The sequence below is a fragment of the Guillardia theta genome (genome assembly GCF_000315625.1).
Source record: "Guillardia theta CCMP2712 unplaced genomic scaffold GUITHscaffold_18, whole genome shotgun sequence".
Taxonomy (NCBI): Eukaryota; class Cryptophyceae; order Pyrenomonadales; family Geminigeraceae; genus Guillardia; species Guillardia theta.
The window spans coordinates 369,570-397,092 of record NW_005434656.1 but is presented as its reverse complement, the minus strand read 5'-3'; the positions used below and the strand labels follow the sequence as shown (position 1 = coordinate 397,092).

The window sequence follows — 27,523 nt, the reverse complement described above, 5'->3', positions numbered from 1 at the left end:
TCTTTGCTCAAAGTTAAGTTAAAATCATTTCCAGTCACATACTAGTGCTCAGGGTGACTCGGCGGTGAACGCACGGTTCAACCGTTTTACGGTTCCCGGAGTTTACTGAGTGGAGGTCACTGAGTCAGGCCGGAGTACCAGGGCTGGCCGGCCCAGGCCCGGCAACTTTGCGGCCAGCCTCTCAAGTCCCGAGGATTTTGAGACTTCGGAAAACTTCCGAAGTTCAGAAGTTCAAGTTCCGGGAACCGGGCGGGCCCAGGTCACTCAAAGTGAGTCGGGAGCGAGTCCACTGTGGATCTAGAGCAGCAGTAAGTAAGTGGATAGCCTACTTGGCCGGGCCCGTGTCTGGCCGCACTGATTGCAAGGAAACAGTAGCCGGGCCGGTCCCCGGGCTTAACGGCTCACCTGAGGTTGACCTTCAATGGAAGGCTCCTCCCCCCAGCTATCGTCTGGATTTCATAGGATCCCTTTTCCTTGACAGGCTTGAAAAAGGACGCGTTAGACTGAATCCAGACCTCCCCCTCCTTTCCGATCGAAGATCTATCCTTGGTGCTAGTCGCATCTGATTGCTGATACAAAATCCCATAGGTCATCAGCTTGGTGTTTTTGAGGACCTGCCCAGACCACACTCACGGGTCAGAGACAAGGGAGGGGAGGAATCAAAGTCACCCCATCTTCCAACCCGTGCTCCTGCCCCTTGTCTGAGTCCATCGGCTTGCGGAGGTTCGTGACGGTGATCTCATCCTTGCGCCTCTTGACCTGCACCACCGTCTGTCCCTCCATGCTCATGTAAGGGTCGCACTGGTAGGAAGCTCCTGGTCAGAGGGCAAACAGCAGGCGCCACCACTGCACGGCAAGAGCAGCACCTGGTTGGTCATTTGGGTATGACGGAACTCGTTCCTGTGGTGAGAGTCGATCATGCGGGTAGCCAGCTGCACGAGCATGCCATCCTTCTCTTGCCTCACGTAGGTTTCGTTGGTCAGCCGAGAGTCGAAGTGAGACCATTCATTCACGCGCTTGCAATGGATGAGATAGCTGCTCAACGGCTTCCGGAGCTGCTCAAACTTGAGCAGGAAGTACGTCATGCCTCCCAGCTTGTCGGGCAAGGGGTACAGGCTGACTCTCGCTTCAACCGCTTCTTCAGATTTGTTCGACACGTCAAGCTTGTAGACAATCAAACTTTCGTTCTCCAGCTGCTCTGCGTTCTGCAGGTGTTGCTGCAATTTGAAGATCTCTCTTGCGGTTGTACTCTCTCCGAACAATGCGCTGGCCCACATCATGTCAGATTGACATTCACGGAGACGAGACCAGCCATGAACTACCTCAGCTGAGCTCCCCCTCGAGGGAGCTTTCCCAACTCTCGTTCAAACACGCGGTTGACATCTTCGATGCTGAACCCGCTCGCGTGATGCTTTTTAATCAGCGCGAGACACTGTTGAGACTGCCACATTAGCCTCACATTGCTTTGAACGCTCTGTTGGAGGCCTGCAAACTTATTTGAAGTCTTCCCGTTCACACCCCGGTGGTCGGTAGCTCCGTGTGCCTCCACCCAGCTCTTCTTGATCCCTCTGCTGCGAATCTCGATGCTCCCCATTCCTGCTCGGTAAGAGAGCAACGGTCAGCAGGGCACGTCTTAGATAGAACACGACCTCGTCCCTCAGCAAACAAGTCACGGTCTCTCCTGCTTTCCCCCTGGCAGCCGCTCATACAGTTCTGCCAGGACCCCAAAGCAAAGAAGGGCCATTCCGACGAAATCTGCATGCCTATCGCGAAACCTTCAACACAAGTGTGAGACGATACGGTAAGTCTGCCCTCTTATCTAGAACTCTTATCCTTATGTTGTCAACCATATCGATGATAGTAAGTGGGCCTTTTTTCCGTTTTGTTACCATGTCCTGACTCTTGAACAACTGCTCCTCTCCTTCCCTCCTCTCTTCGGGTATCCCTTCCCCTCCCCTCCCCTCCCCTCCTCTTGTATCCCATCCCTCCTCTCCTCTCCTCTCCTCTCCTCTCCTCTTGTATCCTTCCTCTCCTCTCCTGTGCTCCTTCAAGTGCTCGCTGGCCTCTTCATCTCCCCCTTCCTCCTGCCACTTCACGCCTGCCAACGTAGTGCGCATACAACTTCCGCTATCCGAGTCAGTGAGCCCAGCGACCTGAACCCCTTCTACCCTCTTACCCCCTGACACCACCCCACCACTTGAAAAAAAATTATACCCCACCCCCCCTGGAAAGATGACTGAGATCTTTCCGTACCCCTCCATTAAGGCCATGTTTGCACCCAATGTAAGGGAAGTCTCAAGAAGTCAAAAGTACCCCACCTACTTTTCATACCTTGGACCCGGGACCCTTAGTCACTTCTTCATGACCCACCCCCCGAAATTTCTTTCCGAACTCCGTTATGACCCCTACCCTACTTGTTCCCATCCCATACACCCTCTCACTGAATCCCCAGTCCCCGCAGTGAAAGACAAGAAACGTCGGGAGTAGAGAATGGCTGCGCAAGGGCTACGGCAGGAGGCGGTAGGAGTGAACACGGGCGAGCGAGGATGCCGACAATGTTATGATCAGATGACAATGTCATGGTTTCGAAGAGACGGCCTTAACTTTCATTTTTTGAACCATTTGGACCACTTACGAACACTTCTGACTTAACGTCATTCGTTTTCCGCCTGCAAATCTTCATTGATATGCAAGGCGGCAGCATTTCGGCAGTGAGTTTTGGCATCTCGGGTTGACAACAAGTCTTGAATAGGTCATGGCATAATCCATGGCAGTTGAGATGCGGGGAGGTAAGTGAAGGACGGTGATCGAAGTCAGAACGGCGGGTGCTCTCCGAGCAAAGATCACGACTTCTGGGAACAGATACTGACGACAGGTCTGGCGGTCGCGTTAGGATCTCCCCTCATACACGAGGTTTGCGAAATGATCAGCAGCGTCCCATCGAGAAATTTGACTGACTCCTAGTCCGACAGTAAACTTGAGAGAGCGTGTTCAGTCGCAGTACAAGACCAGGAGAGCTTGGTTCACCTTGCTGGGGGTGGAATGAATGATCTGCGGCTGCACGATCCGTAACCCATACTTGCAAGATTTGCTGTGGACGAGAGGGGCATCAGAACCACTCCACACGCCATGGCAGGCAGCTCAACCGCACCTTTGCTTGGGAACGAATCGGACGAAACTTGAAGGCATGATCCCATGGGAGATTGCACCTGACGCTACTTCGTCCACCTTCTCTTCATCCCATCGCCCGGGGTTACTGAGCGACAAACAATCAAATCAACGACTCGACAACAGGTCTCAGAGGCTGAGAATATTACTCGAGTTGCGAAGTCGAGGCGTCTTGCAAGTCAACGTTCGAGCCCGTTGTCAGCAGTAGCACGCGGCTGTTCACTACTTGCTCCCTCCAAAGCCATTTCCTTGCCGCTGCAATCTGTCGGAATCTCAGTTTCTGCATTTACGATCGAAGTTGCATGCGAGCTCACAGATAATGCGCCATATGGTTCAAGGACAGTCCTGGTGTCCTCATAGTAATCAAGGATTGAATTTTTAACCTCCGTAGAGTCCTGCATGCACGCGAATGGAGAGTTAAGCAGTAGAGCTTGAATGGGGTAAGCTCTTACCACATAAACAACATCATCCAACATGTTCAATAGAGAGGTATGATCACAAGCAAATACAGATTGAAGATCTGAGTTCTGCATTGCCACCCCAATGATTTTGGTCATGGGCTTCAACCGTTTCAAGTATGTTCCAATTGCTCTTGCTAAGTTTCCAGTCCCTGGCAAAGCAAGGTTCCAGACGTCAAATTCTTGTTTGTTGTTGCCAACAAGAATTCTGTCGATCAAGATCACCTATTGGGACGAAGATGTAATCAAAGTTTTGTTTGGATTGGCGGAGAATCTGCAACATTGTGTCATTCAAATTTGAAGTAGAATGCAGGAATACCTCTACTGCTATTGTAGCATGGCCTGCGATCATCAATGGATCGTCAAGGGACACAAACGTATATCCGTTCATCTTTGCAAGCTGAACATCACCATCATCAGTTATTTCCACACTGCAAGCCCCACGTTCGAGTTGCCTGCTTAGCGAAGTTGATCGAATCATCTACGTTGCTGCCGAAAGCAATAACGTCGCTGTTCCTCTTGAGATTTCGTATCTTCACAGCTGTCAACACGCATCAGAGCTACACTCATGTCGTCTGATCTATAATGTGGATACCATTTGAATTCTCTGGAACCACATTCACGCAGTCAATCCCTAGATACTTTGCACTAAGTCCAACTCCATTCCCGTAGTTGCCTGCGCTCGCAACCACAATACCAGTTGGCTTCAACATCAAAGTGACAAATCAGAACATTGACGAGCGATGCTTTCATGTTCACTCACCCTTGTCTTCAGGGTCAGATTCAGGAGGAGATGATGGGCACCTCGGGTACAGAAAGAGAATCCAGTCTGCATCTCCTCCCGTTTCGCAAAAATCTGATTGTTCAACTCGTTTGACATCACTGGCAGGTATTGAATCGGAGTTTCTTTCACGAGATCGTAGACTTGAGATAGAAGTGCTTGTTTCAGGAACCAATCGTAGGCAATGCCTTCCTGATTACTATTTGCAGAGATTCCGCCCCCACGTCGCGATCGTGGAGGAAGTGGCATGTTTACGTGTTTGTTTGAGAGAGATTGGAATGAATTTTTGATCGCGCAGACCTCATTGCGAGTTTCTGCGTCTCGAACAAACGACTTGCGAGGAGGAAGCAGAGCTACAAAGAGAGGAACATCTCGGGGACGTGTCTGAGTTGAGCAAGGCCGGGGATGTATCACGCTATTGATGAGGTTGACATCTGCTTCCATATGTAACATCTTAGCATGGGCCGATGACGATGATGATGTCTCGTTGATCATCATCACTAACAGCATAAGGCATCCAAACATCGCCCCGACCGCACTGCGCATTGCGACCAAAGTGAAGAACGTGGTGAGTACCGGGGTATCGAAAGAAGAAACAAGATGGGGTGGATTTGGGAGGGTAGGGGTACAATAAATAAGGGTAACACAAATAATGGGGGTATCTGATACCACAGGGGTATGGGTGAATAGATGTTCAGACAAGGGGTACAATAAAAAAGAGGTGGGTTATGACAATACAATGGGGGTACCTGAGGTTGCAACTTGTTCTCGATTCTTGGGAAATGCAACATGGGGTAGGGTACTACCCATACCCCCATCCCTACCCCCGGCTGATTCAACAGAGGATAGGTGGGTGGTTTTGTCGAGGTGGACCAGGTTTTACTTGAGGATCAGCAATATCTCGACTAAAGTTGAAAATTGCACTCAAATATTCAGGACCATCACAAATCTGTTGTTGGAACCGCGAAATCTGGGCCAGCCTGCCGCAGTGCCACGGTGCTGCCACAGATTCGCCCAAATTTGCGACCCGGGCCCGGGCCCGGGCCCGGGTGAGTCACTACTGAAAGAGTCATGGCGGGCCCCGGCCGGTGAAGTTGACTTGATCCGATCCCTTGCAGGAAAGCGAAATATGATCAGGACGCCCGGCGGCGCCTCCGCCATGGTAAGGCGCTTCCAGGAAGGAAGGAGAGAGGGAGGTAGAGGCAGGGAGGAACCGGAGAGTGATATAGAGAGACTGAGGCAAGGAAGGAGAGTAGACGACAACCAAGGCTAGAGGCCAGGGGACCGGAAAATGAAAGGAGGAAGACATGAAATGATGGGTCGGTTTGAGGGAGTCGACGGTTCTTGTGTTGCTGACCTTGAGGATCATAGGGCGAGGACGAAAGTTCGAGCAGAAGAGCTCTTTTGAACTTTGTACAAGAGTTGAACCAAACATGTTTAGAGATCCAAGAAAGCACTTCTCAGGCGATCAAAGAGCAGAAAAGGTGGAATGAGACTGCCACGAAGGAATTCAACGAGTAATGTGTCTGTTCTGAGTCTTGCAGGCTGAATGATTTCGGTGGTTTTCATTAGGCTGATGGAGCGTATGAAGAATCCCGTGTCGAAAGTCAAGAATGCAAGAAGAACCCGAAGTTCGGTCCAGGACGTCAAAGTCGATGAAGACGAGCCAGTGAACGAGCCGATCGACGACTCTTTGTTGCATGCGAGCAATTCAGATATCGCAATCAAATCCTTCAATAGTTCGGGTTTTTGCCTTGCTTTCATGACTCTTCATTTTTGAAATATTTTGCAGAAAAACAACAATCTGCTGTAGCAAATGAGAATGCTGAGATACGGGGGATGTCATACGAGGATGTTTTTGCATCACACAAGGCTGTCTTATCAGATGAGACTTTAGTTAACGGTGCTCTTCTTGTTGTTGTCGATATGTGATCATAATCTGGCTCAATCTTCTTTCAAAGCGCTAGGCTCTCGCATTTCCTGTTTGGCTTAGTTTACTGTGTTCCCCATCCTATTTTTTCCCTTGCGAACACTCTTTTTGTTGCTTTTTGATGTCTCACTCTCTTCCTTACTCACTCAATCACTCACGTCCATGACCTCTTGCTTGAATCATGATGTATCTTGATCACCTGTTTCACTCACTTCGCTTGCTCAAACTGTGTTTCATTTTTGCTTTCTGTTTATCTATGCTTACCCTCTGCCAGCTATATTTTTTCATATCGTGTCCCGCCATCATCGTTTTCTTTTCCCCTTTGTCGTGCTGTTCATGGAATGACAGTCATGTAACAACGTAGTGATCACAATTCCACGTTTATCTGGACGTGTTTCATCTCAGCGTCATTACTCCATCTAATGTAAAGCCTCTCAGCACTCTGCCGCTTTCAGCATCTGGAAACATCGTTTGAAGACACCGTGGATATCCTTCTTGATAGTGCTGTTGGAATTGAATTGATCGCGTAAGCGTTGCCGGACCAGGGGGTTGTTATCGATGTTTTCAATGACGTATGAAACAGGTGTGTCGAAAAAATACCTCATGGAGAGGAAGTATAACAAACATCACCAATTCTGATCGAGAGCTAACGATTGCCATGCAGATTTTGAAACAACGGCTTGTCGGTCTCATTTCAGGACAACTGAAAGAATAAATGATCAAATCAATTCACATCAGACATTCAGCACAAATCCATTCCTGTCAGCCAGTCTGTTCGCAATACAACTCACGGACTTTTGGTACAATTCTTCTTTTCCCGATCGGCGAGCAGTGCACATAACAAAACTCCGCAAGCAGCAGTCAGTCGAATTACATTTGTTGTAGTCCAACCATTTATTTCATTGTATGTACATAATCCTACACATTTCATCCCCCTAAAGCAATTTAAAGAATCACTTTCAGTGAAGCTTGACATCTGTTCTCTCCGTAAATTTCATCTTGGCTCTCAAAACATTGTCCAGGCACTCCGAACCATCTGATTTCACAATGCATGCTGCAGGTCTGCCATTTGCAATCGGCGATTCTGTACGGGAGCGATCCAGGAAATCTCGCTGAGAGGCTGTAAGCCGAAGGGAGGGAAGATTGCGTCGTCCTTTCGTGGAGGAGACCGAGCTGAACTCAGAAACACGGATAACAAGTGCAGGAGCCGAAACCATTGCAGTGGGATGTGTGCAGATCAACAAAGAAGCTGAAGACAGTAATGAACGGATGTGAATCTGATTGTAGGAGCAAGGAAAAAATCCAGCTTGATCGCGATCTCTTGTGTGTAAGTTGTGCTGATGCTTATTACAAGCACCAAGTCGTGGCCGCGAGGTTGTGGGAGGAGCAGACGACGACGGGATTATATCGAGGTCCTGCCCTCGAGGGTGGGGTACCGAAGAGTCATTTTCATTACCCCTCTATTTCCCAATTGATAGCCCCAGAATAAGGGTAGGGGTGGTAAGAAGAAACAAGATATCCGGTGGGATAGGTCCAACGAGGACAAGATGCGGAGGTGAATCTCAAGATTTATAGTGTAGCTCTTGAATGAAGAAGGTTTTGAGGGTGGGGTAATCTATCATACATCATTTGATACAGGGATGAAACGCTTTTCTCTCAAAGTTGAAATTCTATGAAATTTTTTGATAATTAATAGTACCTCATGAGAGAGTGTTGGAAATGGTCCAATCGGGATTCGTAGTGGCATCCGGGGCCAGGACCTCCGAAGCAGTTCCAATCACGCGGGAGTCACAAGCCATCGATCTTCCAAATCCCTCTTTTTCGTATCTTTAATCTCCAGATATTCAGATTTTCAGTTGTGAAATAACAACGATTGAGATCTTCTTCGATCTAATTCTGCGTCACGGATGCCACATACCGACTTTCTCGGAGCTGCCTCCGACATTACAAGGTACCCATCAAACACAGTACCCTACCCTCACTTTTCCATACGACAAATAGTCATGGAGATGGTATCCAAACCACCCTACCTACCCTTTTGCTTTTGTTGCGTCTTATTGACACTTTATTATACCTAGCACACATGACCTTCATATTTTCAGTTACGTTGGTAGATGATTCACCTGTACCAGAGTTTGAGATCTGAGACCAGAGCGTGAGCCGAAGATAGTTGCATGAAGCTGGGCAGACACATCCTGACGGCCTGTAGAAACTTTGTCCCCGAACAGAACTGAGCGACAAGCTTGACATGGCTGTGTAGAGTCGATTCGTCGCAGAGGCTGCGATGCTCCGGATCAAAGTTACACGGTTTCACTTTGACGGGGGGCAGACATCGGAGGTCACCAGCTCACATAACCAACGCATCAAGTTGAAGCTGTCTGCGAAGCAGCTCCTTTATCTCAATGAAATTCGTGATCGTCAATCGGCTGACTTCAATGCATCCGAGCTACCGAGGACGCGTGAATCCATAATTGTATCTGGCAAAGAGTGCCTCGAGAATATTATGAAAGCCAAGATGAAGTTCTGCTCCAAACAGAAAAGGGAGGATACTGTCCCTACAAAGCCAGATGAAGAATCTTAAACGTATGGACATATCGAGATATATTGCCAATTACCTCAATAGCGATCGGTTTCCCAACAAGGTTGATGGGTGATAAGATTGAATGAAATCGTATCTCAACGCAAATTCTGCGTAATAGTCCAAAGATTTATCACCCACTGTAGATCTCTGAGTCGACAAGTGTGCAGTTAATTTTTAAAGCTAGAATTATCAATGTTGTTTGTGAAAAAACAAGAAGTGTAACAATACAAGCTCTACGGTTCGGGGAGTCAACGGTGTCGAATGCCACACGCACCTCAACTCAATGTGCTCAATGTTGCAGAGAAGTGATAAGCTCTTGATAGCACAAGGCTCACGTGGAAAAAATGGGTCTGATGTCTTTACAACATGAAGAAATGTCATGCGAGAAGGTTATGATCCGGACCAGAAGGTACAGGACTCTGGACGGGGAGGTACTGATCAGACAGTGACTTAAGGAGCTCAAAGGGCCAGTGCTTTTATTGCTCGAACCTACGACTACAGAAAGACTGCCACTGTGTCACACAGGAGTATGCATCTTAGAGCACAGACTACCAGGCCTTCCAATCGACAAACACTGGATCTAGCTTTGATTGCTTCTCTTACTCGGAAAGGTTCTGGTCTGGGTTGAGACAACTGTTGTAGGCGCTGTATAGTGAATGTCTGCGTAGCATGCTCTAAGAGATGAGACCTTCACTGTATCACTTCTCATGATATCTGTCACCTCGAAAATAGGAATAAAAAGCTGCTGACCTGTATCGATTCAGTCGCGAATGCGAATGTAATGAAAGAACGTTTCGTGACCGAGGTTGTTGGTTGCCCGATCCTTCATGCACATGGTCATCACAGCATTGCTTCATCTGAGGAATCCATCACCGTCACTGTTCCTCTTGCTAAGCTGGAACCAGCCGATATGGGCGATCCGGCGACCTTGAGATCCGGCGACCCTCCTTCGAGACTCATGCAACACAGCCTGACCCTGATCACGAGATTATCGGATCTTGAGATTTATTCCAGTGTAGTTATAAATTTATTATAGCCTCCTTCAAAAGGTTAAAACTCTCCAGCGTGCCGGACGGCCGCCATGCGTAACTCAGTGTGACCGTTGGTCCCGGTCAGGTCACGAGGCCCGGCCCGTCGCCTGAGAGCCGGGTGGCCCCGGCGCACGGTTCGATCCGAAAACTTGAAACTCGGCAGTGACTCCGGCCGCGGCGGCGCCGCGGCCGGCCCGGGCGGTCACCGTACCGGATTTTTAACTTAACGTTGAGTAAAGAAGAGGATCGGACGGGGACCGTACAGTCGGTGATCCGATGATCACCCGGCGGGACTGGACTCCCGGTCGACTGAGGGCCCCCCGGTGGCTGCGGATCCGAGACCGGGTGCGGCCCGGCGCGGCCCCCGAGCGGACTCCCGGCGGCTCAGCGGTCCGGAGTCAGGGAGGATCGTCGGACGTCGGACCGGGAGGCGCGGCCCGGGCCGGCAGAGTGACGGAAATAGGACGATGGCAGAATTTGTGGTGCCGGCGAGAATGGAGGTAAGGAGGAGGAGAGAGGAGGCAGAGATGATACAGTAGGTGTCGATGTGTTGACTCCCTTCACCAACCCCTTGCCCTAGCCGCTCCATACTACTTGTTGATTCGTTTGTCTTCTCAGGCAGCATCGCAGAGGAAAGCTGCTGTCGTCATTTCCGGGATCTTTGTTGCCCTGGCTGTTGTCCTCGCATGCTGTCATAGGTATGCCTGCTCGCGGACTCATTCCCGAAGTCTGCTGATACCCAACGTGTCATGAGAGTTCTCTGACAGGGAGCGAGCAGCTGAGCTCTCCTCGGTTCCTCGTGGTTACATGGACCCTCTTGCATACCTCGCCTCTCAATCCCATCAGAGGTTTGTAGGCAGTGAAAGCGAAGCCATCAAGATGATAGCCAACGACCAGAAGTTCCAGATCCCTTGCGCGTTTGGAGTGCGTTGCCACATCCATGTTCCACCTACCTACCAGGAAAGAACGGGCGGCGCCTGGCTGGGAGAAGGGAGGGTGACGGGGCTTGTGCCTGTCCAGACTGACAAGGCTGAGGGTCCCTGGAACAAGGCAGAGGCGTCGGATATTCCACATCCTGCCTACGTCTGGGGGAATGTTGACCGAGCGACAAGCTTCGAACCGGAAGGGGCGGCAACGAATGCCGAGTCGAGGAGACATCGACCTGACGTTAAGGCACAGACCGCGCAGGCATCACACCAGCCTGAGAGGAACGAGAGGGGGTCGACGGGGAGCGTGAAACAAGCTCGCTTGCACAGAGGTTCAGCGAGCAGCAGTGCAGGTGATGGGATCAGGCTTCCTCGACACTGTCTGACGGTGGCGCAGGTCAAGAGGAGAAGGAGGGAGCACGTGCTGGCTCGGGGGGGAGGTTACCCTCAAAGTTTGACGAGGAAGAAGCGAAGATCGAACAATCCAAACAGCGGATCAAGGATAAGATGGCCAAGTTGATGTCTCAGTACGATGCCTCTCTCACAGAGCCTGCCTAAGAGCACCCGAGTCTTCCTCTCCCTCCCGAACGATCCCAGACATGTCGAGCCGACTTGTTCATTAAGTGTAGATTGATTTCTCTCTCAGCTCCTTGCCTTGTCCTTGTTCATAACAGCCCCCGTTTTCGCGAGTTTTCGATCCCATCAACGAAGAATAAAAATATTCGCATCCCCTGCTCTCCTCGTTCTCAATCGTCGTGATGTACATTCCCCGGCTGAGCGTTGAGCTGCGCCTCGAGCTCCTTCAGCTGCTGCTCCAGCGCCTTCTTCCTGTCCAGCAGCGCTTGATCTTGCACCGTCTGCTGGGGCTTCGAGGTTCCCTCAGGAGGAGCGCTACTTTTCTCGGATGCGGTGTACTTTGCCGCCTCTTGGGCCTGTATCGGACCTCCGGTTGTGGCCTGCTGCTCCAGACCTTCTTCCAATTCCACAACCTTTGTCCTAGAATTCCCCAGAGTTACACCAAACTGGATGCAGTCAAAGGAGCAAAGGCTTTCAGTGTTCGTCACGTTCAACGCAGGATGACAGTACAGCAGCGCATCATCCCCTCTTGCACCCTCTTGCTCTCCCACACCCCACGAATACTCACTCGTTCAGACTCGATGCCTGCTTTTGGGAGCAGAGTGAGCAACGAGCAGGCAGCAGCATGCATGCAATATTCACAGGAGGAAAGTGAAGGAGGAGAAAGTGTGTAGAACGGAACGTGGGCGGGGGGAGAGCAAAGAGAGGAGCGAGAGGAGCAGGAACGAGGTCAGAGGAGGTTTGGAGGAGCGGGAGGGAGGGGGGGGGGAGAAGAGGAACAACCTCTGCACGTGGACGGTTGCTTGCAACGTACTTGAGCCGACTATACCAGACACTCCCAGCAAAGCAAACGACGATAGACATCTGAGAGAACCACGGTGAGGGGAAGGAGACGACACGGCGAACTGTTACAATGTTTGGGATGTTGAAAGGGAAGTCTCCGAACAAAGTCATTCCGAGACCGTTGGTGACCAGATCTTTGACCTGACATTCAGAAGCCGGTCAGAGCCAATGGAGGGCGAGCAGATGGTGGCAGGCAGACTCACAGTGCCGGTCACCGAGGTAATGAGCGGAGAGTTCACTCGTGTGCAGAAGAAGATGAGGAAGTTCAGGAAAAACGCTTGCATGGCTGACACCACAAAGAAGATCTGTCGGAAGGAAAGGTCATACCAGGAGACCGCGCATGTCCATCATACCTGGAAGTCGAGGTCGTGAAGGTTGGGGTATTCTGTGACGTGATTGAGTTCTCCGCTAAGGAAGAGGGAAATGAGCATGAAGGGCAGAGCCAGCAGGTTGTTGTAGAACAGAAGCCTGAGGACGCAGCAACTTCAGCCTCCCCACCGCCTCTCACTCGCTGCATCTCTACCCGAAGTCGTTCAGCCCGGACTCCTTCCCCAGCTTGCTAATGAACAGGAGGTACAAGGCCGTTGAGATGGCGCAGGTAAGGACCCAGAAGTATCCGGGCAGGCTGAACGTCAGGTCGGTGAGCCCGGCAATGGCGGCTCCAGCGGACATAACAAAGACGGCGTTGCGCTGGTCGGGAGGAGGTTTGGTCCCGTACAACCTGTACTCCCCGTACATGACGATAACGGTCGTGAATCGCCTGAATGCGCTGCCGTGGAAGCGCATCAGTCGCCCGAGGTCAAGCGCGGGGGCTGAACCTGAACATGGGGACGTTGAGGTATTTGAGAGCTATCACCCCTGAGATCCCGTAGACCCACCAGCCGAGCGCCATGGGCGTTAACTGGGTGCATGTGAGGGAGAGTGAGGGAGGGGGAGGGGGGAAAGAAGGAAGGAAGGAGGAGGGAGAGAGGAAGGGAGGGAGGGAGGGAGGGAGGGAGGGAGGGAGGGAGGGAGCGGGGGAGGGAGGGAGGGAGGGAGGGAGTAGTTGTTCTTGCGCTAACCTTCTTGGCCATACTCCACTCCGGTCCGGGAAACCCGAATTGCTTGGGAGAGATGATTTTCAACAGGGACACAAAGACGAGGGAGAAAACATCTGCCAACAGAGTGCGAGTCACAAGAGCGTGGGATCACGGTGGCGGCCAACGAGGAGAAGAAGGTGGTGGTGGTGGTGGTGGTGGTGGTGGAGGAAAGGAGAAGGAGAGGAGAAGGAGCAAGCAGGGATGGTGGTAGTGAAGGAGGAGGAGGAGGAGGAGGAGGAGGAGGAGGAGGAGGAGGAGGAGGAGGAGGAGGAGGAGGAGATGGTGGTGGTGGTGGAGAAGGTGCTAGTGATGGAGGAAGAGGAGGACTGGGGAGGCAAGTTCCGTTCACCTGGAAGACGAAGAGGGTCATGGGGTACTTGAACTTGTAGAAGCTGAAGACGGCTTTGTTGAAGAGGGTGATGGTGATTGAAACAATGCCTGCCGGGCGTCAGCTGGGAGAGCAACATGGGAAGCGCCTCTACCGTACGCCGTTGCGACGAAGAGACCATAGAAGGGATGGTCGGCTAGGCGTCTTGCCATGGTTTCAAACTGCCAATGGAGCTACCCTGGAAGTGGCCAACGAGGTCAAAGTTGTTGCGCGGGCTCTGACTTGGCGTCCTCAAACTTTCATGCTTGTGCTGTTTCCCTCACTCCTTCCTCTTCTCTGCCTTGCCCTCAAGAGTTTTCTCAACATACTGAGACCCTGAAAGTTCTGAGCTCGGTAGCGACCTCCCTCCTCTACTGGCACATCCCTTCACCATTCCCTTCCTCCCCTGGTAGTGATCAGACACTCCTTCCTCTCGTCAGCGTTCCCTGCTCCTAGCTATTCTCATCTTGGACTTGATCTCGGATAGTGTCTTCTCAGTCGTTCACCAGCTCAATCACTAGTATGCCTCACTGGAGTCCTTGACTCAAATTTTTATGCCTCACTTCACTCCCGCCTACATGCCTTCCTGCTTTCCGCCCTCTCTTTCTCTTATCTCCTCTTGCCTCATGTCCATTCTAGAATTGCCTCTGCTTGTCTCCTCCCCCCCTCCTCTCCTCCTCTCCCTTTCCCTCCCACCTCTCCTCCCACCGCCGCCATCGCGTTCACCTCTTATCGCATGGACGCCCCTCGGCTATAACCCCCACCCCCTTCTTCTCCCTCTAGTACCCCTCACAAGTCCTAACACCACCCCAGCACGATCTCTTACCAAATGCTTTTACTCAACTCAATGTTGCCAGTCGCCGAGTCCGATCGACCCGCCCGGGTCGGACCGTTGACCGTCGGACCCGTACCGGGCCGGCGGGGCCCCGGCACACAACCGGCCCCGGCCCTCTGAGTGTGCCGGGCCCGGCCGGGCGTCATGGCCGTCGAGGCCGTTCCGAGAGAGATGTCAGCCCGGCCCGTACAGAGTGACCGTTGACTAGAGGCGGAGCCTGCAGTGCCAGCGCCCGAGACCCGGCGGACTCCCGGGAGAGCCGGGCCCGGGCCCCCTACTGGACTGGCGGGAGGCTACTGCGGCTATCAAACCTAGTTCACTTGCACTTTCTCATCAGAGTTAAACTTGACGCGAATCAGTCCAGCGCCTTGCGTCGGAAAGCAGGCTTGGACATCCTCTTGCGGAAGAGCGACCTGCCATGGCGATCGGGTCAACCCGGCCCGGAGACGAGCAGGAGACGGCAGGTACCTCTCCTCCAACCTCCAGCCTCGGACCTGATGATGAAAACAGACAAGAGGAAGGTCAGGAGCATCACGCCGATCCTGCCGCGGGAATCGGTCAAGAGACGAGCCAGCGTGATATTGGGAGAAGAGGATTAGGGAGTAGGGGGAGAAAGATGGGAAAGGAAGGGGGAAGGGGAGGCGAGGGAGAAAGCATGTCTTGCATGCCTTGGAACGTATTCCTCGAGAATTCGCGTGTCAAAGAGATTCAGACTTTCATCTGCAAGAGCAAGTCAGAAAAGCGGCGCGAAACGAGGAGGATGTTCGCGAGGAGGATGGAAGAGGGAGGAGGACGGAGGAAGAGGAGGAGGGAGGGGGAGGTGGGGAACCTTGCTTCAGAAGTTCTCGGAGCTCGAAGGAAGCCCTTCCAAACGTCAGCAACAACAACAACATAGGAGGAGGAGGAGGAGGAGGAGGAGGAGGAGGAGGAGGAGGAGGAGGAGGAGGAGGAGGAGGAGAGAGAAGGGAGGGGAGGAGGGAGGAGAAGAGACGGCGGGAAGGCGAGGGAGAGGAGCGGCGGCGGGGGATGGGAGGCAGGGGATCACTTGAGGAGCCTGGAGGATGCCACCATCGTAATGAACATCCAACTCTCCAGGATGGTAGGGAACATGTTGCCCACTGCAAGCAGACTCAGGGAAACGAGCAGCTGCTGCCGCAGCTGCCCAGACTCACCGATGGGGCAGAGGAGAATCAGAATGATGGAGAAGGCGTCGGCTTGGTTCCACATGACAACTGAGATGAATATGAGGAGGAGGAGGAAAGGAGAAGGAGGAGGGGGGAGGAGGGAGAGAGCAGGACCTGGAGTAGTGATGACCGACATCCTGATCAAGAACAGCTGCGATGGCCCAGTCAGCGAGGAGGAGGAGCTCCCAGGAACTCACAAGGAGTTTGTAGTAGAACTTCCAATGAGACTTGTTCTTGTCATCGGCTGCAGGGCAAGAAGGACGAGTCTCAGTGTCTCCTCATTGCTCGACATCTCTCTCACCCCTGAAAGTCCAGACTACGTAGGCCCAGAGGATCTGGAACAAGGCGAACACGAGAAGGACGCACTGCGACAGGCTCAGGCCTCTCCCACCTCCCCTCACTGGCTGAACGAACTCACTTGATCGAAGAGCTTGTCGGGGAAGGGCATGGAAAATTTGTCGAGGAGGACTGGAGGTCTGTGAGGTGAGGAAAGGGGGAGAGGGTGCGGCACCGAGGGTGGTGGAAACAGGTTGGGCGTATCTCAAGGCGCGAATGGTCTGCCGGAATGTCAGATGAGCAAACAAGCATGTTGGTGTTCACATTCACGGACGAGGATGACAAAGAGGGAGCGAGGGAGAGGGAGGGGGGGAGAGGGAGGGAGAGGGAGGGAGAGAGGAAGGAGGAGAGGGGGGGGGGGGGGGGGGGGGGGGGCACGGAAGGATGGACGGAAGGGATGGGTTCATGAAATGGGGACCTGGCAGAGGGAATGGTACTGGAAATTCTCCTGGAAGGCGAGGGCGAACCTGTTGCAACGGGTCAGCTTAGTCAGCATCGTCGCTCTTCTTCACTTGGCGTCTTCTCGGTCCCATCCCTCGATCTGAATGACCATGAGGTGGAGGCGGATGAGCCAGGAGCGGCTGAAACACTGTGAGCGACAAGGGCAGAGGAGGAGGGAGGTGTACAGAAAGACAGGGATCCAGGAGGAAGCGAGGACGGTAGACAGCCACTGGGAAGTTGCATCCATCTTGTGATCTGGCAGGAAGATGAGACAGCAGGCCGCGAGCGGTCAAGGGGGTCGCACCTGAGTTGCTGCGAAGGAGAACTTTCCCGACTGAGAGGGCGGGAGGGAGGAGGAGGGTGAGTAGGGAGGCATCGAGCGAGGACAGCAGCATGCTCACCGACGGATCTTCGTTCCTTCTCCTCCACTTGCGGGTCGTCGGGCAGGCGCAGGAACTTGAGCTGGGGGAGAGCTGGTGAGGGAGGGGAGCGAACGAGGGTTCCGAGCTCATCACCATCTTGAGATGCAGAGTGTTGAGCCTCTTCTTCGGATCGACCTGGTGGCTCCGTCATGGCCGGCAAGGCGACTTGCTCTCCTTACCCGCAGACACGCCTGCAGGAACTCCCTCGCCTCCTCCCCAAGATTGGGGGGCAGCGGAGGATCGGTGGTCACCTGGCAGCAGGTCAGTGCACAGAGGTAAGGGAAGAAGGAGGGAAGGACGGAGGCTGGAGAGGGAGAATGGAAGAAGAATGAAAGAGAAAGAGAAGACCGTGGAGGTATGGGAAGGGGCAAAAAGGAGGAGAAATAGGGAGGAGGAAGAAGATCGAGGAGAAGGAGGGAGGCAAGAGGAAGTAGAACAGACTTGAGGTGACCTGAGAGAGTCGGTAAAGTCGATGAACCTGCATGGCCTGCGGATCTATGTCCGCGTCCTCGAACGGAAGCTCCAACGTCAACATCTCCATCACGCACGCGCTGCATGGCTCACTCAACATCGCTCCTCCTTGTGCCCCCTCCTCCTCTCCCTCCTCTTCCCCATCCCCTCCCTGCTCTCCTCTCCCCTGCCCTCCTTTCCTCTCGTACCCCAAACTCCAGATATCGCTCTGTCTGATCATCCCCGTCTTGCGCATCACCTGCAGCGGTTTCATTCACAACAACAGATGCGGGGTCGACGTCATCAACATCAATGGATTCAACACGCGCTGCTCACAATCAACATGCTCCTCCTCATCATCGATGTATCATCATATGACGCTGAGAGATAGCAAGGCATGCTCTGTCCTCGTCTTCCACCTCCCCTCTACTCCAGCATGCAGCGCATATTCACCTCAGGCGCGAGGTACCCCGGAGTCCCCTGAAGCTCTTGATTCACGTCGTCTCCTACACTCTGGGCCTGCAGTTCTCACACGTCAACCTCCTCCTCCCTCCGCTCAGCTTCTCCTCCTCTCCTCGCTCCACCTGTTTTCCTCTTCCTCATTTACTCCTCTATTCTGCTTCCTTTCATTTCTTGTCACATCCTCCACGCTCAGACCATCTCATACACTCCACCTCAGCGCGCCTGTTTGTTCTCCCAATAAATCCTGATCTGTCATATTCTTTCCATCTCCAACTACATGCTACATTTTCCCCTCCTCTCCTCCTGCCCACTCCTTCAGTCGCTCCCTCAACTTCTCTCTCTCACCGCCCCGAAGTCAGCGAGCTTCAAAATCCCTTCGTGCGACAGGAGGCAGTTGCCGCTCTTGACGTCTCTGCGCTGAGTCACTCAAGGCAAGAGGAGCAAGCACTGCTCAAGCCTGTGAACGATGCCATGGGAGTGCAAGTAAGCCAACCCCTGCGTTGAAGTCAGGAGGGCTAAGGAAGGGAAGGAGAGGAGGGGACAGGACAGGACAGGACAGGACAGGACAGGACAGGACGGGACGAGACAGGATAGGACAGGAAAGCAGTAGAGCAGAGAAGATGAGAAGAAGAGAGGAGGAGGTAAACCTCTGTCACATCCCGTGCGAAGGCACGAGCTAGAGTTTCGTTGAAAGCTCCACAGACCTCCAGGCACCTTGACAAGCTGGGAGAGGAGCGGGAAACCCTCAGAGGCGTGCGCTCCAGGAGAACAGCGCGAGGTACCTCCCGCCATGGCAGAACTCAAGGAAGAGGTAGAGCTGGTCGCCGCGGAAGCAAGCTCCCTTGTACTGCACGATGTTCTTGTGGGAGAACCTCTGGCAGGGAGGTCACGAGCTACTCCGACTGCAACAACCTCCATGCTGCACCTCCAACATCTTGAGCTCGCGCTCTAGCTGAGTCATCCCGCTTGCAAGGTTCTTCCTCTGCGTCTCCCTTCATCTCCCGCACGCCTTGAAATTTCTCGCCCTCACCTTGACGATCGTTGTCTTCACCGCAAGCTCTTCCCCAGTCTTTATGCTCAGCCCCTGGTTGTTCGACGGCTCTCACACACTCGTTCCACCCCACCCCACCCCACCCCACCCCCACCTCTCCTGCTCCCTTCTCCCCCTTTCCCTTCCTTCCCGTCCCCCTCCTTCTCCTACTCTCCTGTCCTCTTTCACATCATCACCTTGTAGACACATCCATACGTCCCGGATCCCAGCTAAGAACCCAGATGGTCAGCAGAGGTCGCGGCGGCCTCCCTCCATACACACCACTACGTCTGTCATGTGCCAATCCTCCCCGTAGACACCATGCTTCATGCTGCCTGCTGTGAGAGGACGATCATCGTTGAAGGTCCACGTGCCGCAAGCCTTCTCACCTCCAGTCGGAGATCCGCTGTTCCCGTACGTGAAGCTTTGAGCTTGCCACTGGGGGAGCAAGACGTCAAAACTCAAGAGAGCCAGTCCCGTCTTTGAAACGCCGCACACCCACCTTTCCTTTCAACACTTCTACATCTCCTGGCGTGTAATATTCATCTTCTTGCTCCATGAAGCTGGCGTGCTGCATGTTGTTCAACCAGCTCGACTCGGCATTCTTCACGACTCCCCCGATGATTCTTCTGGGCTCGTTGAACATTAGCAGCCAGTTCCGTCTCACGGACATGTGGCTGCGGTGGAGCACAAAGAACGATAAAATCGTGAATCCCACGATGGTTACGAGCTCGTACTGCGAGGAAGAGATGAGAGGATGGAAGGCCCGAAACCAGACATGTCAGACATCAGACAAATGACACATACAAGAAAGATTGGTGAATGCATCAAGTCAAGAGCAGCAAGGCAACTCACAATGTCGTCCGCTGACATTGGAACCTTCTCGTGCTTGGAGAAGATCTTCTTCAGGAACATCAACGCATCTGCTTGTTCCTTCAATTGATCACACAACGATGCTGATGAACATCACCTGTTCTCTGCAGCTCCGTCTTGAACATCTGCAAAGACTGTCAGTCACACGCACCAACATGCGTACCACAGCGTCGATCAGACAAACATCCGCACCACTAGGTGAAACATGGCTCGGAGCAGAGGTTTCATCCAGTTCAAGGACAAGATCCATGCATGGTGTTCCAGTTGCGACCTCCATATGATATGACCGCACAACACCTACAACCTCTTCATCCCCTGCTACTAGCTCCCTGGAGCAACGGCACCTGAACGAGGGTGTGGATGTGCAAGTAGCGCCCCGAGGCCCATTCCACTTTCCCGCGAGAAAGCTGTCCAACGGTGAGATCTTTCAAACCGCAGCCAACACGTTTATGTTGCCTGTTCTTGAAGAGCACAGAAGATGAGCACAACGTTCCTCATTCTCAGAAGCCACCGAACACCTCGGAACCTCGTCCTTGTCTGTACAGAGCATATCAGTGCATGTCAATCCCGCTAAGCTCTTTGGCATCTGAGCTCTATCTCACCGGAATGTTGTCGTAAGTGAGAAAGACAAGACTGGCAGCTGACATGACACTCTGAGCCCCGTTAAGATAGACCTGCTCGACATACTGAGTCATGCATATCGAGCACTGTCACGACACCACCTCCATCCGTGAACTCCAGTCGCTCTTACAGTCTTGCGCGAGGTACGTCTGAACGCAGGAGACAGCAAACAGGTACACCATGGAAAAGCAGTCGATGCTCATGATGACAACACCCCACAGACGCACATGGCCTGGCATGAAGGTCAGCCGCAACAAGGGACGCCAATTGCAGTGCAGCACTTTCAGTCTGGGCGTCGTCGTCAAGGTCGTTCCGCAACTGCTGCTCCATCTCTCTATCGTGGAACCCACCAAAGAACATAATCTTATCCAGGTTCAAGAAAGCACTTGAGGTCTCTTTGGATGGCGTTGCCACTTGCCCTTCACCCTTACAAGCTGTCTCCATGTTTCCGTTGGCTTGTCTGCTCACCGGCACTCCCCGCCCATCTCCTGTATCAAACGAGCACAGACATGGAGACAAGACTCTCCTTCACTCTCTGAACTTCATTTCGCGGTTCCTGTGCAGCTCAGTCTCCTCTCGCATGTCCTGCTACAAAAGCAATCAGCTCTTTTACTCCTTCAAAACTTGAGCAGTTGCGAAGAAGGTGAATGCCCTGCTCGAGGAATCATGGAGGAGGTCATGCATCTTCTCCGGCCATGTTTAAAGTGTTCTGCTCATCAACTCATGGTACTGATGTCTCCCTACCTTATAATTGCTGCTATCCGTGATGCACGAAACGGGGGCCTGCGCAGGTTCTAACATACGTATGGCCTTCCTTCAACACATTTGCCCTCACTTCCATCTCAACTTGTTTTCCATCCTTCTCATACTGATACTCACTTTATCTTCCTCGGCCGAATCCTTCCTGCATTGTTGCGGCTTCGGGACACCCTTCCTCCAATCCTACTAGGCTACGCGCCCTGCATTTCGCAGTGCCTGCCTGGTAAAATCAATTTTTCCGGGTAGTAGTAATCGAAAAGTTCCAGCGATTACTCAAAAGTTCCATTACATTTTCTAATTTGTTGTATAAATATTGAATTTTCAGAAAAGAATTATTGAGAACAAATTTAAAATTAGAAAGTAGTATCGTAAAAGTTCTATCTCATGTGACCACGAGCACAGGGTGGAGGCTCGGGGTGGGGTTCCGCTGTGGTCTCACGAGAAGGTGGGGGTAGAATGACTGAAACACGGGCAGTCTACGGGTGGGGTAGAGCCTGAGGAATGTTGTGCAGTAGGGGTAAGGGTAGAAGGTTTATCTCTATCGCTAGTCTACGAGAGCTCAAGGTGTCGAGCATGGTTGACAAGGGGTTGGAGGTGGGGTGGGGTTACGTACCAATAAGTATTATTCTTATTTTCAGCAGATCTGATACGTTTTGATATCACAGCGTTTGGACCTTCACCTCATCTAACTTTTGACCTCTTGTGTAAAAGATCCTTTTTTAAAGCTTTTACTACTGAAGTGCCATTTGTAGATGCAGCAGCCCGGCCGCAGTGCTAGCGGTGGCCCGGGCCGGGCGGCCACAGGGGCGGCCATACTTGAAGGAGCCTCCGAGGCCGGATGTCACAACTCGGTGGGTAAATACTCCTTTACTCAAAGGTAAATACTCAGTCACGCCGTCGGTCAAGGCTTCAAGTACCGTAGTAGCGTACGGGCCGGATGGCGCCGGTGTCACCCGGGCGCCGGTGCGGCGGGTAAGTTGCCGCCGAGTCGGACTTAACTTCACAGAGTCAACTTAGTCCGGAGTCCGTCGGATCCGATGATAAGGCCGCGCCGGGCAGCCCGGGCCGGGCCGCCGGGCCGGCCTGGGGTGGCCGGTCCGACCGTCCGTCGTTTCAGTCGTGACTTGGGCACAGGCTAATTTGTGTAACGGCGCAGGCATGGCACGGGTGGCGATGGTGGCGTTCGCGGCTCTATTGCTGCCTCACGAGGTTGAGGTCTTGAGCATCCGCCCTCCTCCTGCTGGTCCGGTTGGTCTCCGTCATACCTCGAATCCTCTACGTCTCCTCACCCCGCGCCCCTTCCACCAAAAGCCGAGGCATCCGACGAGGGCAGGGGATGATGTACGTGTTCGGATGGTCGGTGCCGAGTCTCTGTTCGTGGCCAACAACCTGGCTGCTGTTCCTCTCTGGTCGCTGATGATCTTGTTCCCCAAGAGCAGGAAAGCTCAGTCTGTGATGAGCTCCATGGCGATCTTCCTGCCTTTCATCGCATTGTATGTGTTTAACCTCATCACGTCCTTCACCAAGCCGGAGATTTCAGTAGCGGCCTCCAGTTTTTCATCCTTGTCTGGGCTTGCAGCTCTGTTCTCACATCAAGCTGTTGTTTCTTCCAGCTGGTCTCATCACATCTGCTTCGACCTCTTCGTCGGACGCTGGATCTTCTTCGATGCGCTGAGGAACCGAGTGCCTGCCACCTTGAGCCTGATAGCGACGATGCTCTTCGGGCCTATTGGACTACTCCTTCACCTCATCACGCGCATCTTGCTGTCCAAGGAGGGCCCCAAGGATGCCCTGACGGATGGAGTCACCGACAGCCTGTCCGATGAGAACCTTCTTAGGATGGTGGACGACAACTGACGGAGAGGAGGAGCCGCCACACACCGACATCAACTGCAAGAGCGCAAGAATACGGAATGCGGGGATGTAGAATGATAGAACAGTTCATTTTGAATGTTAATATCCCTTGAAGACTACAACCAACTATCAACATGTCTAAACATATATATTCAACATTTGTCATCTCCCTTGATGACCATGTGGCGGCTGAGGGCAGGAGGCCACCTTGTCATGAGAGAGCTTCGACCATCCCAGACGAGATTTCTTCCATGACTTCAGCATAGTTCTGTCCGATCCTCGGCGTCCAGTGGATCTCAGAGAGGTGCAGCTCACAGCTTTTCTCGCCTGCATGGTGAGCCGCCACTATCTCGTCACGTTGGGCCCCAGCAAGAAGCAGAGCCATCGCCTCTTCCACGTACGGTTGTGCCTGTGAGGATCAAGACAAGAATCACCTGACAGGCATGCGCTATCTCATTGACGTTACCTCTGACCAGAAGTTTCCGATGAGCCGCTTGTCTCTCCATACAAATCTGGTGAGTTTCTCCGATCCCAGGAGCGGCCAGCGAACGAGAGAGAGCAACGAGTGTCCCCTCCTTGCCACTCCATTGTTGGCAAAGAAACCCTCTACAACCTCTGCATGTGAGATGTCCTCAGCATCGCCTGAGCACATCCATCGTAGAAGATGTTGATACAAGTCCCACTCCGAGTTCACGTTGAGCTGATCCTGTTTTAGCAGCTCCTCTAGCCTCTGCGATCCATATTAGAGTGCGAGAGAGAGGAAAGCAAAGGGAAGGGAGGATGGAGGGGGAAGGGCAGGGGGGCCAAGCGAGAGGGGAAAGGGGGACAGAGAGCGAGATAACAAGGATAGAAAAGAGACATGTGCATCAAGATGTAAAAATGTGCTTGACTTCGCCACTTCTTCGAAATTGGAAAGTGCGAATCTCCATGCGACATGGAAAGGCTCCGTCCACTGGCAGGCAGAAATAAGACTCTCTAAGAATGCAAAGCCATCAAGATGGCATACCGCTGGAGGACTCCTCTGCATTATCGGTACACAAGTCTCTGCATTCACAGACCGAGAGATTTTGTCCTTCACTGTGTTGATAAGCTCATCAATTTCCAGTTCCTTCACAGCATTTGCGAATAGAAGTAGAACTTCTAAATTTGGTAACGTAGTCTGACCATAGTAATGGTATTCAAGTATGTAATACATAGCTTTTGGGTGAATCTGTCAACAAGCTCAGGCAAAAGCAGCTAAACCACAACACCCGACGTACCTGTGGGAAGTTCAGGACAATGGGCCCACAGACCTCAATACTGGCATCTACTCCCAGATCGACATTACTGATGGATAGAGATTGTTCGTCGTTCTCAGCATGCCTGTTTCTGTCTGTGTGATCACCTGTATTGGTTCCAGGATCGGCCACTCTTGAAACATTCTGAGGGCGCGGAGGCGAGAGTCCCAAGTGAAGATCGTCGACATGATAAGACCCTTGGTGACTTAGAACGGGCGACGAGGCATCACAAGCGCCGGTGTCCATGCTATCTCCAGTACCATACCTTGCTTCAAATGCTTGAGCTATCCATGCCATGTCATGGAAACCTTCGTTAGTCGATGTCTGGTGATGATCATTTTGCTTCCTTTCACTGGCACTCTTTCTCGCATCTGAGAGTGGCTTGTCGTTGCGCTTGTTGCTATCCTGATTGCCACCCAAATGATTGAAACCGTCTAAAAGCTTTTCACTCCCAATATTCTTCCCTCGTTGGCATCGAGCGATGTGCTTAGAAAAAATATGTTTTTCCTGGAAAACCTGCTTGCATGACTTGCAGATCATCTTTCTGGAAGACAAAAGATCTTGTCGTTCAACAATCTTTCGATACACAATCGTCTGGTCTAGTTTTGTCAAAGAATAGGTCTTGTTCTGGGGATCAGTTTCTTGACTGAGCACTATATGGTTCACGAGATCTGTGAAGGGAAAAGTTTTCCTCTCATCACTCAGTCGGAAATATACTTTTTCCTGTGCTGAATTACTTGGACCAGGAACGCTCATGCCATCTACCACATAAAATTGATGACCAGAGATGTAAAACTCAGCAGTCTTGCTTCCCGGGACGTCAGGCATTTGGGGAGAGCAGAAAGGTCTACACATTCCAATCTGTTCTTCATCTGCAGCTGTACGATCTGAAATCGGAACTCCGTTTTTTGCTAGAATACGATCAACCCGAAGAAATACAGGCTCCATGTCGTCTTCAGGCACAATGATCACATCGTCGTCAACTGCAACCCTGGTGGAAGATGATGCGCATTCCGCATGCAAACGGCAAGCATTCACAATTTCTTGCTCTTCGTTTTCTATTTCGCAGTATTCAAAGTTTGCAGAGCCTGGCAGCGTCAGCAACCCGTTATGAAAAGTTTTCACTTCGTATATGAGATCTCCCACATTCCATATCTCTCCGTTACCCATGTCAGGTTGCTCCCCCTCGGAGCTGCATCGGAGAACTCTTCGCAAACGAGGGCTTCTGAAGTATCTCTTTGGGTTTTCGCCTAGCAATTGGTTCGCTAGAGAAGTGTTGATTCCGGTGATGCCGGCTCTATCCAAATCATGCTGAGGAAACCATTCGTAAAATTCAAGGTAGCCCATATTGCTCATGTTGGTTGCTAATTCCATTAATGAATATTTGATGTTGGTGTTTCGATCATCAAAAGCGATAGTATGCTGATTTTCTCTGATACGAATTGCCATACAGTTTATTCCAGGCCCATACGGCATTCCAAACGAATACATTTGATAATCACTCCCATCCAAAATATCGGCAGAATTGGCAGCATGAAAGTCAGAACCCTGTGCATGTTTCCCATTTCGAGATTCATCCTTTCTTTGAACGTTGCCCCGTTGTTCATCTTTGCCAAAATGATTGCTCGCACCATTATGAGCCTTTCCGTCGTCAAATTTGTCCGACTGGAGTTTGCCAGCGGAGTTAGAATCCAGTTGCATGCTCAGCGTAGAACCAGCATCCGTACTTCTGTCTGAATGAGAAAAGTCTGCACCCATGCCATTCTGCTTATGGTTGCGCTTTCTGCGTAATCCTTGGCTGTCTGAAGTTAGTCTGTCAGTTCTCTCCTGTCGTTCTTCATCATGTTCTCGTTTTTGTGCACGCATGGCTGCCATTGCGTCTTCTCTGTCTCTGCGCCTTCTTTCATGTTCTTCTGTCATAATCCGTTTCAGCTTTTCACTTATCATCGACACTACAATCTTGTGAGCTCCTATCAGCTTCGTTTCGGGGTTATCAGAGCAGGCGCCGCCAACTTGGAGATATAAATCTATGAATTCTTCCCTCTGCGACAAAGTTGTCACCAGAACGAATCATTCAAGAGGAAAACGAAGATAAATTGTAGCGAGGGTAGGTTAGTAAAAGAGGGGAATGAATGCTCACCTTCCAGAGTCTGGCAAGCCCTTCGATTATACTTGAGTTGGAAGATCTTTGGGCTTCTAAGCATATCACCGAGTCCTGACCTGCTGTGAAGCACGGTAATGTCATTGCTCTGTTTCCATATCCTCCACGTAAGCATTGGTGAAGCAAGACCAGAAGTAAATTCAAAACAAGCACAACAAAACAAACAGATAAACAACTCTCTTTCCTTCAAAAGTCAGCGAGGGCGCAATGCAAATATTTTCACCGGAGACCACCACACACCAGCACAAGGGCAACAATCAAGAAGAGCCTTGCAAGGAATAAGACACATTCAGATGCAAGACAGTTTGCTACTGAAAATCATGTCTCTTCGCAAGGGTTCAGCATCGCCAGGTCACCATGCTTCCTCACCGGCCTCTTCAGCTTCCATGATTTCTTCGCGCACTTTCCCGCCGATACCAAGTTTTCCGCTGGACGGTACCATGTAGCTACAATTGTTCAAATTTTTGTCATATTTTGAATGTTGATTGTGGTATACTTTCGAAGTTGAATAAATAAAATTGGGGAAATATTTGAATTGTTACCCAAACTTGCCTACCTTTTTCAATGTAACCATTCCTATGGTTTCAAGATCTATGAGCTCCTACCAGCCCTGTAACTGTCATAATAACGGAAAAACCGAATGACCGCCCGTAACGATTAGTAACTAAAGTAACCGGCGGCGGGTCCGGGGCCGGGCGGCCGCCGCGGCCCGGCCGTCCGGCCCGCCGCGCACCGTTCAGGCCCTCAGGCCAGTCACCGCCGCCTGGGGCCCGGCGGGTCCAGCGCCGACTCAGCTTGCGGCAGTGATTACCAAGTTATGCCGACATCCCCGCCGCCGGGCGGCACCGGGCCACCGCCGCGGAGCCGGCGGCAGTTGATAGCTAGTACACAGCAGCCACGGCGGCGGGCGGTCCGAGCCACCCATTCCGACCGTCCGACCGTCACTGGCCCCGGGCTGCACCGCGGGCCGGCCGGGCACTGACCGGCGTCAGTGCCGCAGTCACGCGGCCGAGCATGCGGAAGTCTTTCATTTTATTAGTGCTCACAAGTCGTTTACTCAACCACCCGGTTCATTTCG

At 52.1% G+C, this 27,523-nt stretch overlaps 8 protein-coding genes across 8 annotated transcripts; 3 read left to right on the top strand and 5 right to left on the bottom strand.

Moving 5' to 3' along the window:
• Window positions 1–260: 260 nt before the first annotated feature.
• Window positions 261–1,594, bottom strand: GUITHDRAFT_136024 (hypothetical protein; the record flags this gene model as incomplete). The annotated part of the gene is made up of 5 exons (XM_005836262.1): window positions 261–297; window positions 406–614; window positions 670–759; window positions 867–1,266; window positions 1,323–1,594. The coding sequence occupies 5 exons, from the start codon at window positions 1,592–1,594 to the stop codon at window positions 261–263; spliced, it is 1,008 nt and encodes a 335-aa protein (XP_005836319.1).
• A 1,295-nt stretch (window positions 1,595–2,889) lies between these two features.
• Window positions 2,890–4,656, bottom strand: GUITHDRAFT_136023 (hypothetical protein; the record flags this gene model as incomplete). The annotated part of the gene is made up of 11 exons (XM_005836261.1): window positions 2,890–2,976; window positions 3,028–3,091; window positions 3,152–3,256; window positions 3,318–3,430; window positions 3,483–3,563; window positions 3,621–3,778; window positions 3,852–3,900; window positions 3,946–4,026; window positions 4,112–4,167; window positions 4,222–4,330; window positions 4,390–4,656. The coding sequence occupies 11 exons, from the start codon at window positions 4,654–4,656 to the stop codon at window positions 2,890–2,892; spliced, it is 1,170 nt and encodes a 389-aa protein (XP_005836318.1).
• Window positions 4,657–5,539: 883 nt separating this feature from the next.
• On the top strand, window positions 5,540–7,063 carry GUITHDRAFT_151512 (hypothetical protein). Its single transcript, XM_005836260.1, has 5 exons — window positions 5,540–5,569; window positions 5,779–5,924; window positions 5,980–6,863; window positions 6,921–6,951; window positions 7,002–7,063. Exons 1-3 carry the CDS (start codon window positions 5,567–5,569, stop codon window positions 6,185–6,187), a joined length of 357 nt encoding a protein of 118 aa, XP_005836317.1. The 5' UTR covers window positions 5,540–5,566; the 3' UTR covers window positions 6,188–6,863; window positions 6,921–6,951; window positions 7,002–7,063.
• A 3,338-nt stretch (window positions 7,064–10,401) lies between these two features.
• Window positions 10,402–11,460, top strand: GUITHDRAFT_162144 (hypothetical protein). Its single transcript, XM_005836259.1, has 4 exons — window positions 10,402–10,449; window positions 10,568–10,647; window positions 10,717–11,228; window positions 11,273–11,460. Exons 1-4 carry the CDS (start codon window positions 10,417–10,419, stop codon window positions 11,431–11,433), a joined length of 786 nt encoding a protein of 261 aa, XP_005836316.1. The 5' UTR covers window positions 10,402–10,416; the 3' UTR covers window positions 11,434–11,460.
• A 161-nt stretch (window positions 11,461–11,621) lies between these two features.
• On the bottom strand, window positions 11,622–13,913 carry GUITHDRAFT_136021 (hypothetical protein; the record flags this gene model as incomplete). Its single annotated transcript, XM_005836258.1, has 9 exons — window positions 11,622–11,897; window positions 12,235–12,435; window positions 12,498–12,599; window positions 12,648–12,762; window positions 12,818–13,063; window positions 13,113–13,195; window positions 13,356–13,397; window positions 13,723–13,811; window positions 13,856–13,913. 9 exons carry the CDS (start codon window positions 13,911–13,913, stop codon window positions 11,622–11,624), a joined length of 1,212 nt encoding a protein of 403 aa, XP_005836315.1.
• A 648-nt stretch (window positions 13,914–14,561) lies between these two features.
• On the bottom strand, window positions 14,562–20,984 carry GUITHDRAFT_162143 (hypothetical protein). Its single transcript, XM_005836257.1, has 37 exons — window positions 20,676–20,984; window positions 20,496–20,626; window positions 20,376–20,447; window positions 20,230–20,310; window positions 20,118–20,180; window positions 19,966–20,070; window positions 19,871–19,898; window positions 19,756–19,823; window positions 19,403–19,636; window positions 19,290–19,338; window positions 19,183–19,238; window positions 19,098–19,130; window positions 18,901–18,954; window positions 18,796–18,852; window positions 18,653–18,744; window positions 18,518–18,584; window positions 18,216–18,287; window positions 17,862–17,927; window positions 17,618–17,667; window positions 17,437–17,509; window positions 17,138–17,209; window positions 16,938–17,093; window positions 16,841–16,870; window positions 16,722–16,791; window positions 16,608–16,676; window positions 16,514–16,562; window positions 16,271–16,316; window positions 16,178–16,227; window positions 16,061–16,124; window positions 15,957–16,003; window positions 15,874–15,910; window positions 15,748–15,807; window positions 15,621–15,693; window positions 15,405–15,439; window positions 15,244–15,295; window positions 15,044–15,117; window positions 14,562–14,988 (listed from the first exon to the last, which is right to left on the bottom strand). The coding sequence occupies exons 1-27, from the start codon at window positions 20,836–20,838 to the stop codon at window positions 16,301–16,303; spliced, it is 2,076 nt and encodes a 691-aa protein (XP_005836314.1). The 5' UTR covers window positions 20,839–20,984; the 3' UTR covers window positions 14,562–14,988; window positions 15,044–15,117; window positions 15,244–15,295; window positions 15,405–15,439; window positions 15,621–15,693; window positions 15,748–15,807; window positions 15,874–15,910; window positions 15,957–16,003; window positions 16,061–16,124; window positions 16,178–16,227; window positions 16,271–16,300.
• A 1,339-nt stretch (window positions 20,985–22,323) lies between these two features.
• On the top strand, window positions 22,324–23,135 carry GUITHDRAFT_151509 (hypothetical protein; the record flags this gene model as incomplete). The annotated part of the gene is made up of 1 exon (XM_005836256.1): window positions 22,324–23,135. One exon carries the CDS (start codon window positions 22,327–22,329, stop codon window positions 23,008–23,010), a length of 684 nt encoding a protein of 227 aa, XP_005836313.1. The 3' UTR covers window positions 23,011–23,135.
• A 217-nt stretch (window positions 23,136–23,352) lies between these two features.
• GUITHDRAFT_136018 (hypothetical protein) lies at window positions 23,353–26,887 on the bottom strand (the record flags this gene model as incomplete). The annotated part of the gene is made up of 6 exons (XM_005836255.1): window positions 23,353–23,416; window positions 23,481–23,737; window positions 24,014–24,217; window positions 24,267–26,327; window positions 26,425–26,507; window positions 26,815–26,887. 6 exons carry the CDS (start codon window positions 26,885–26,887, stop codon window positions 23,353–23,355), a joined length of 2,742 nt encoding a protein of 913 aa, XP_005836312.1.
• Window positions 26,888–27,523: the final 636 nt, after the last annotated feature.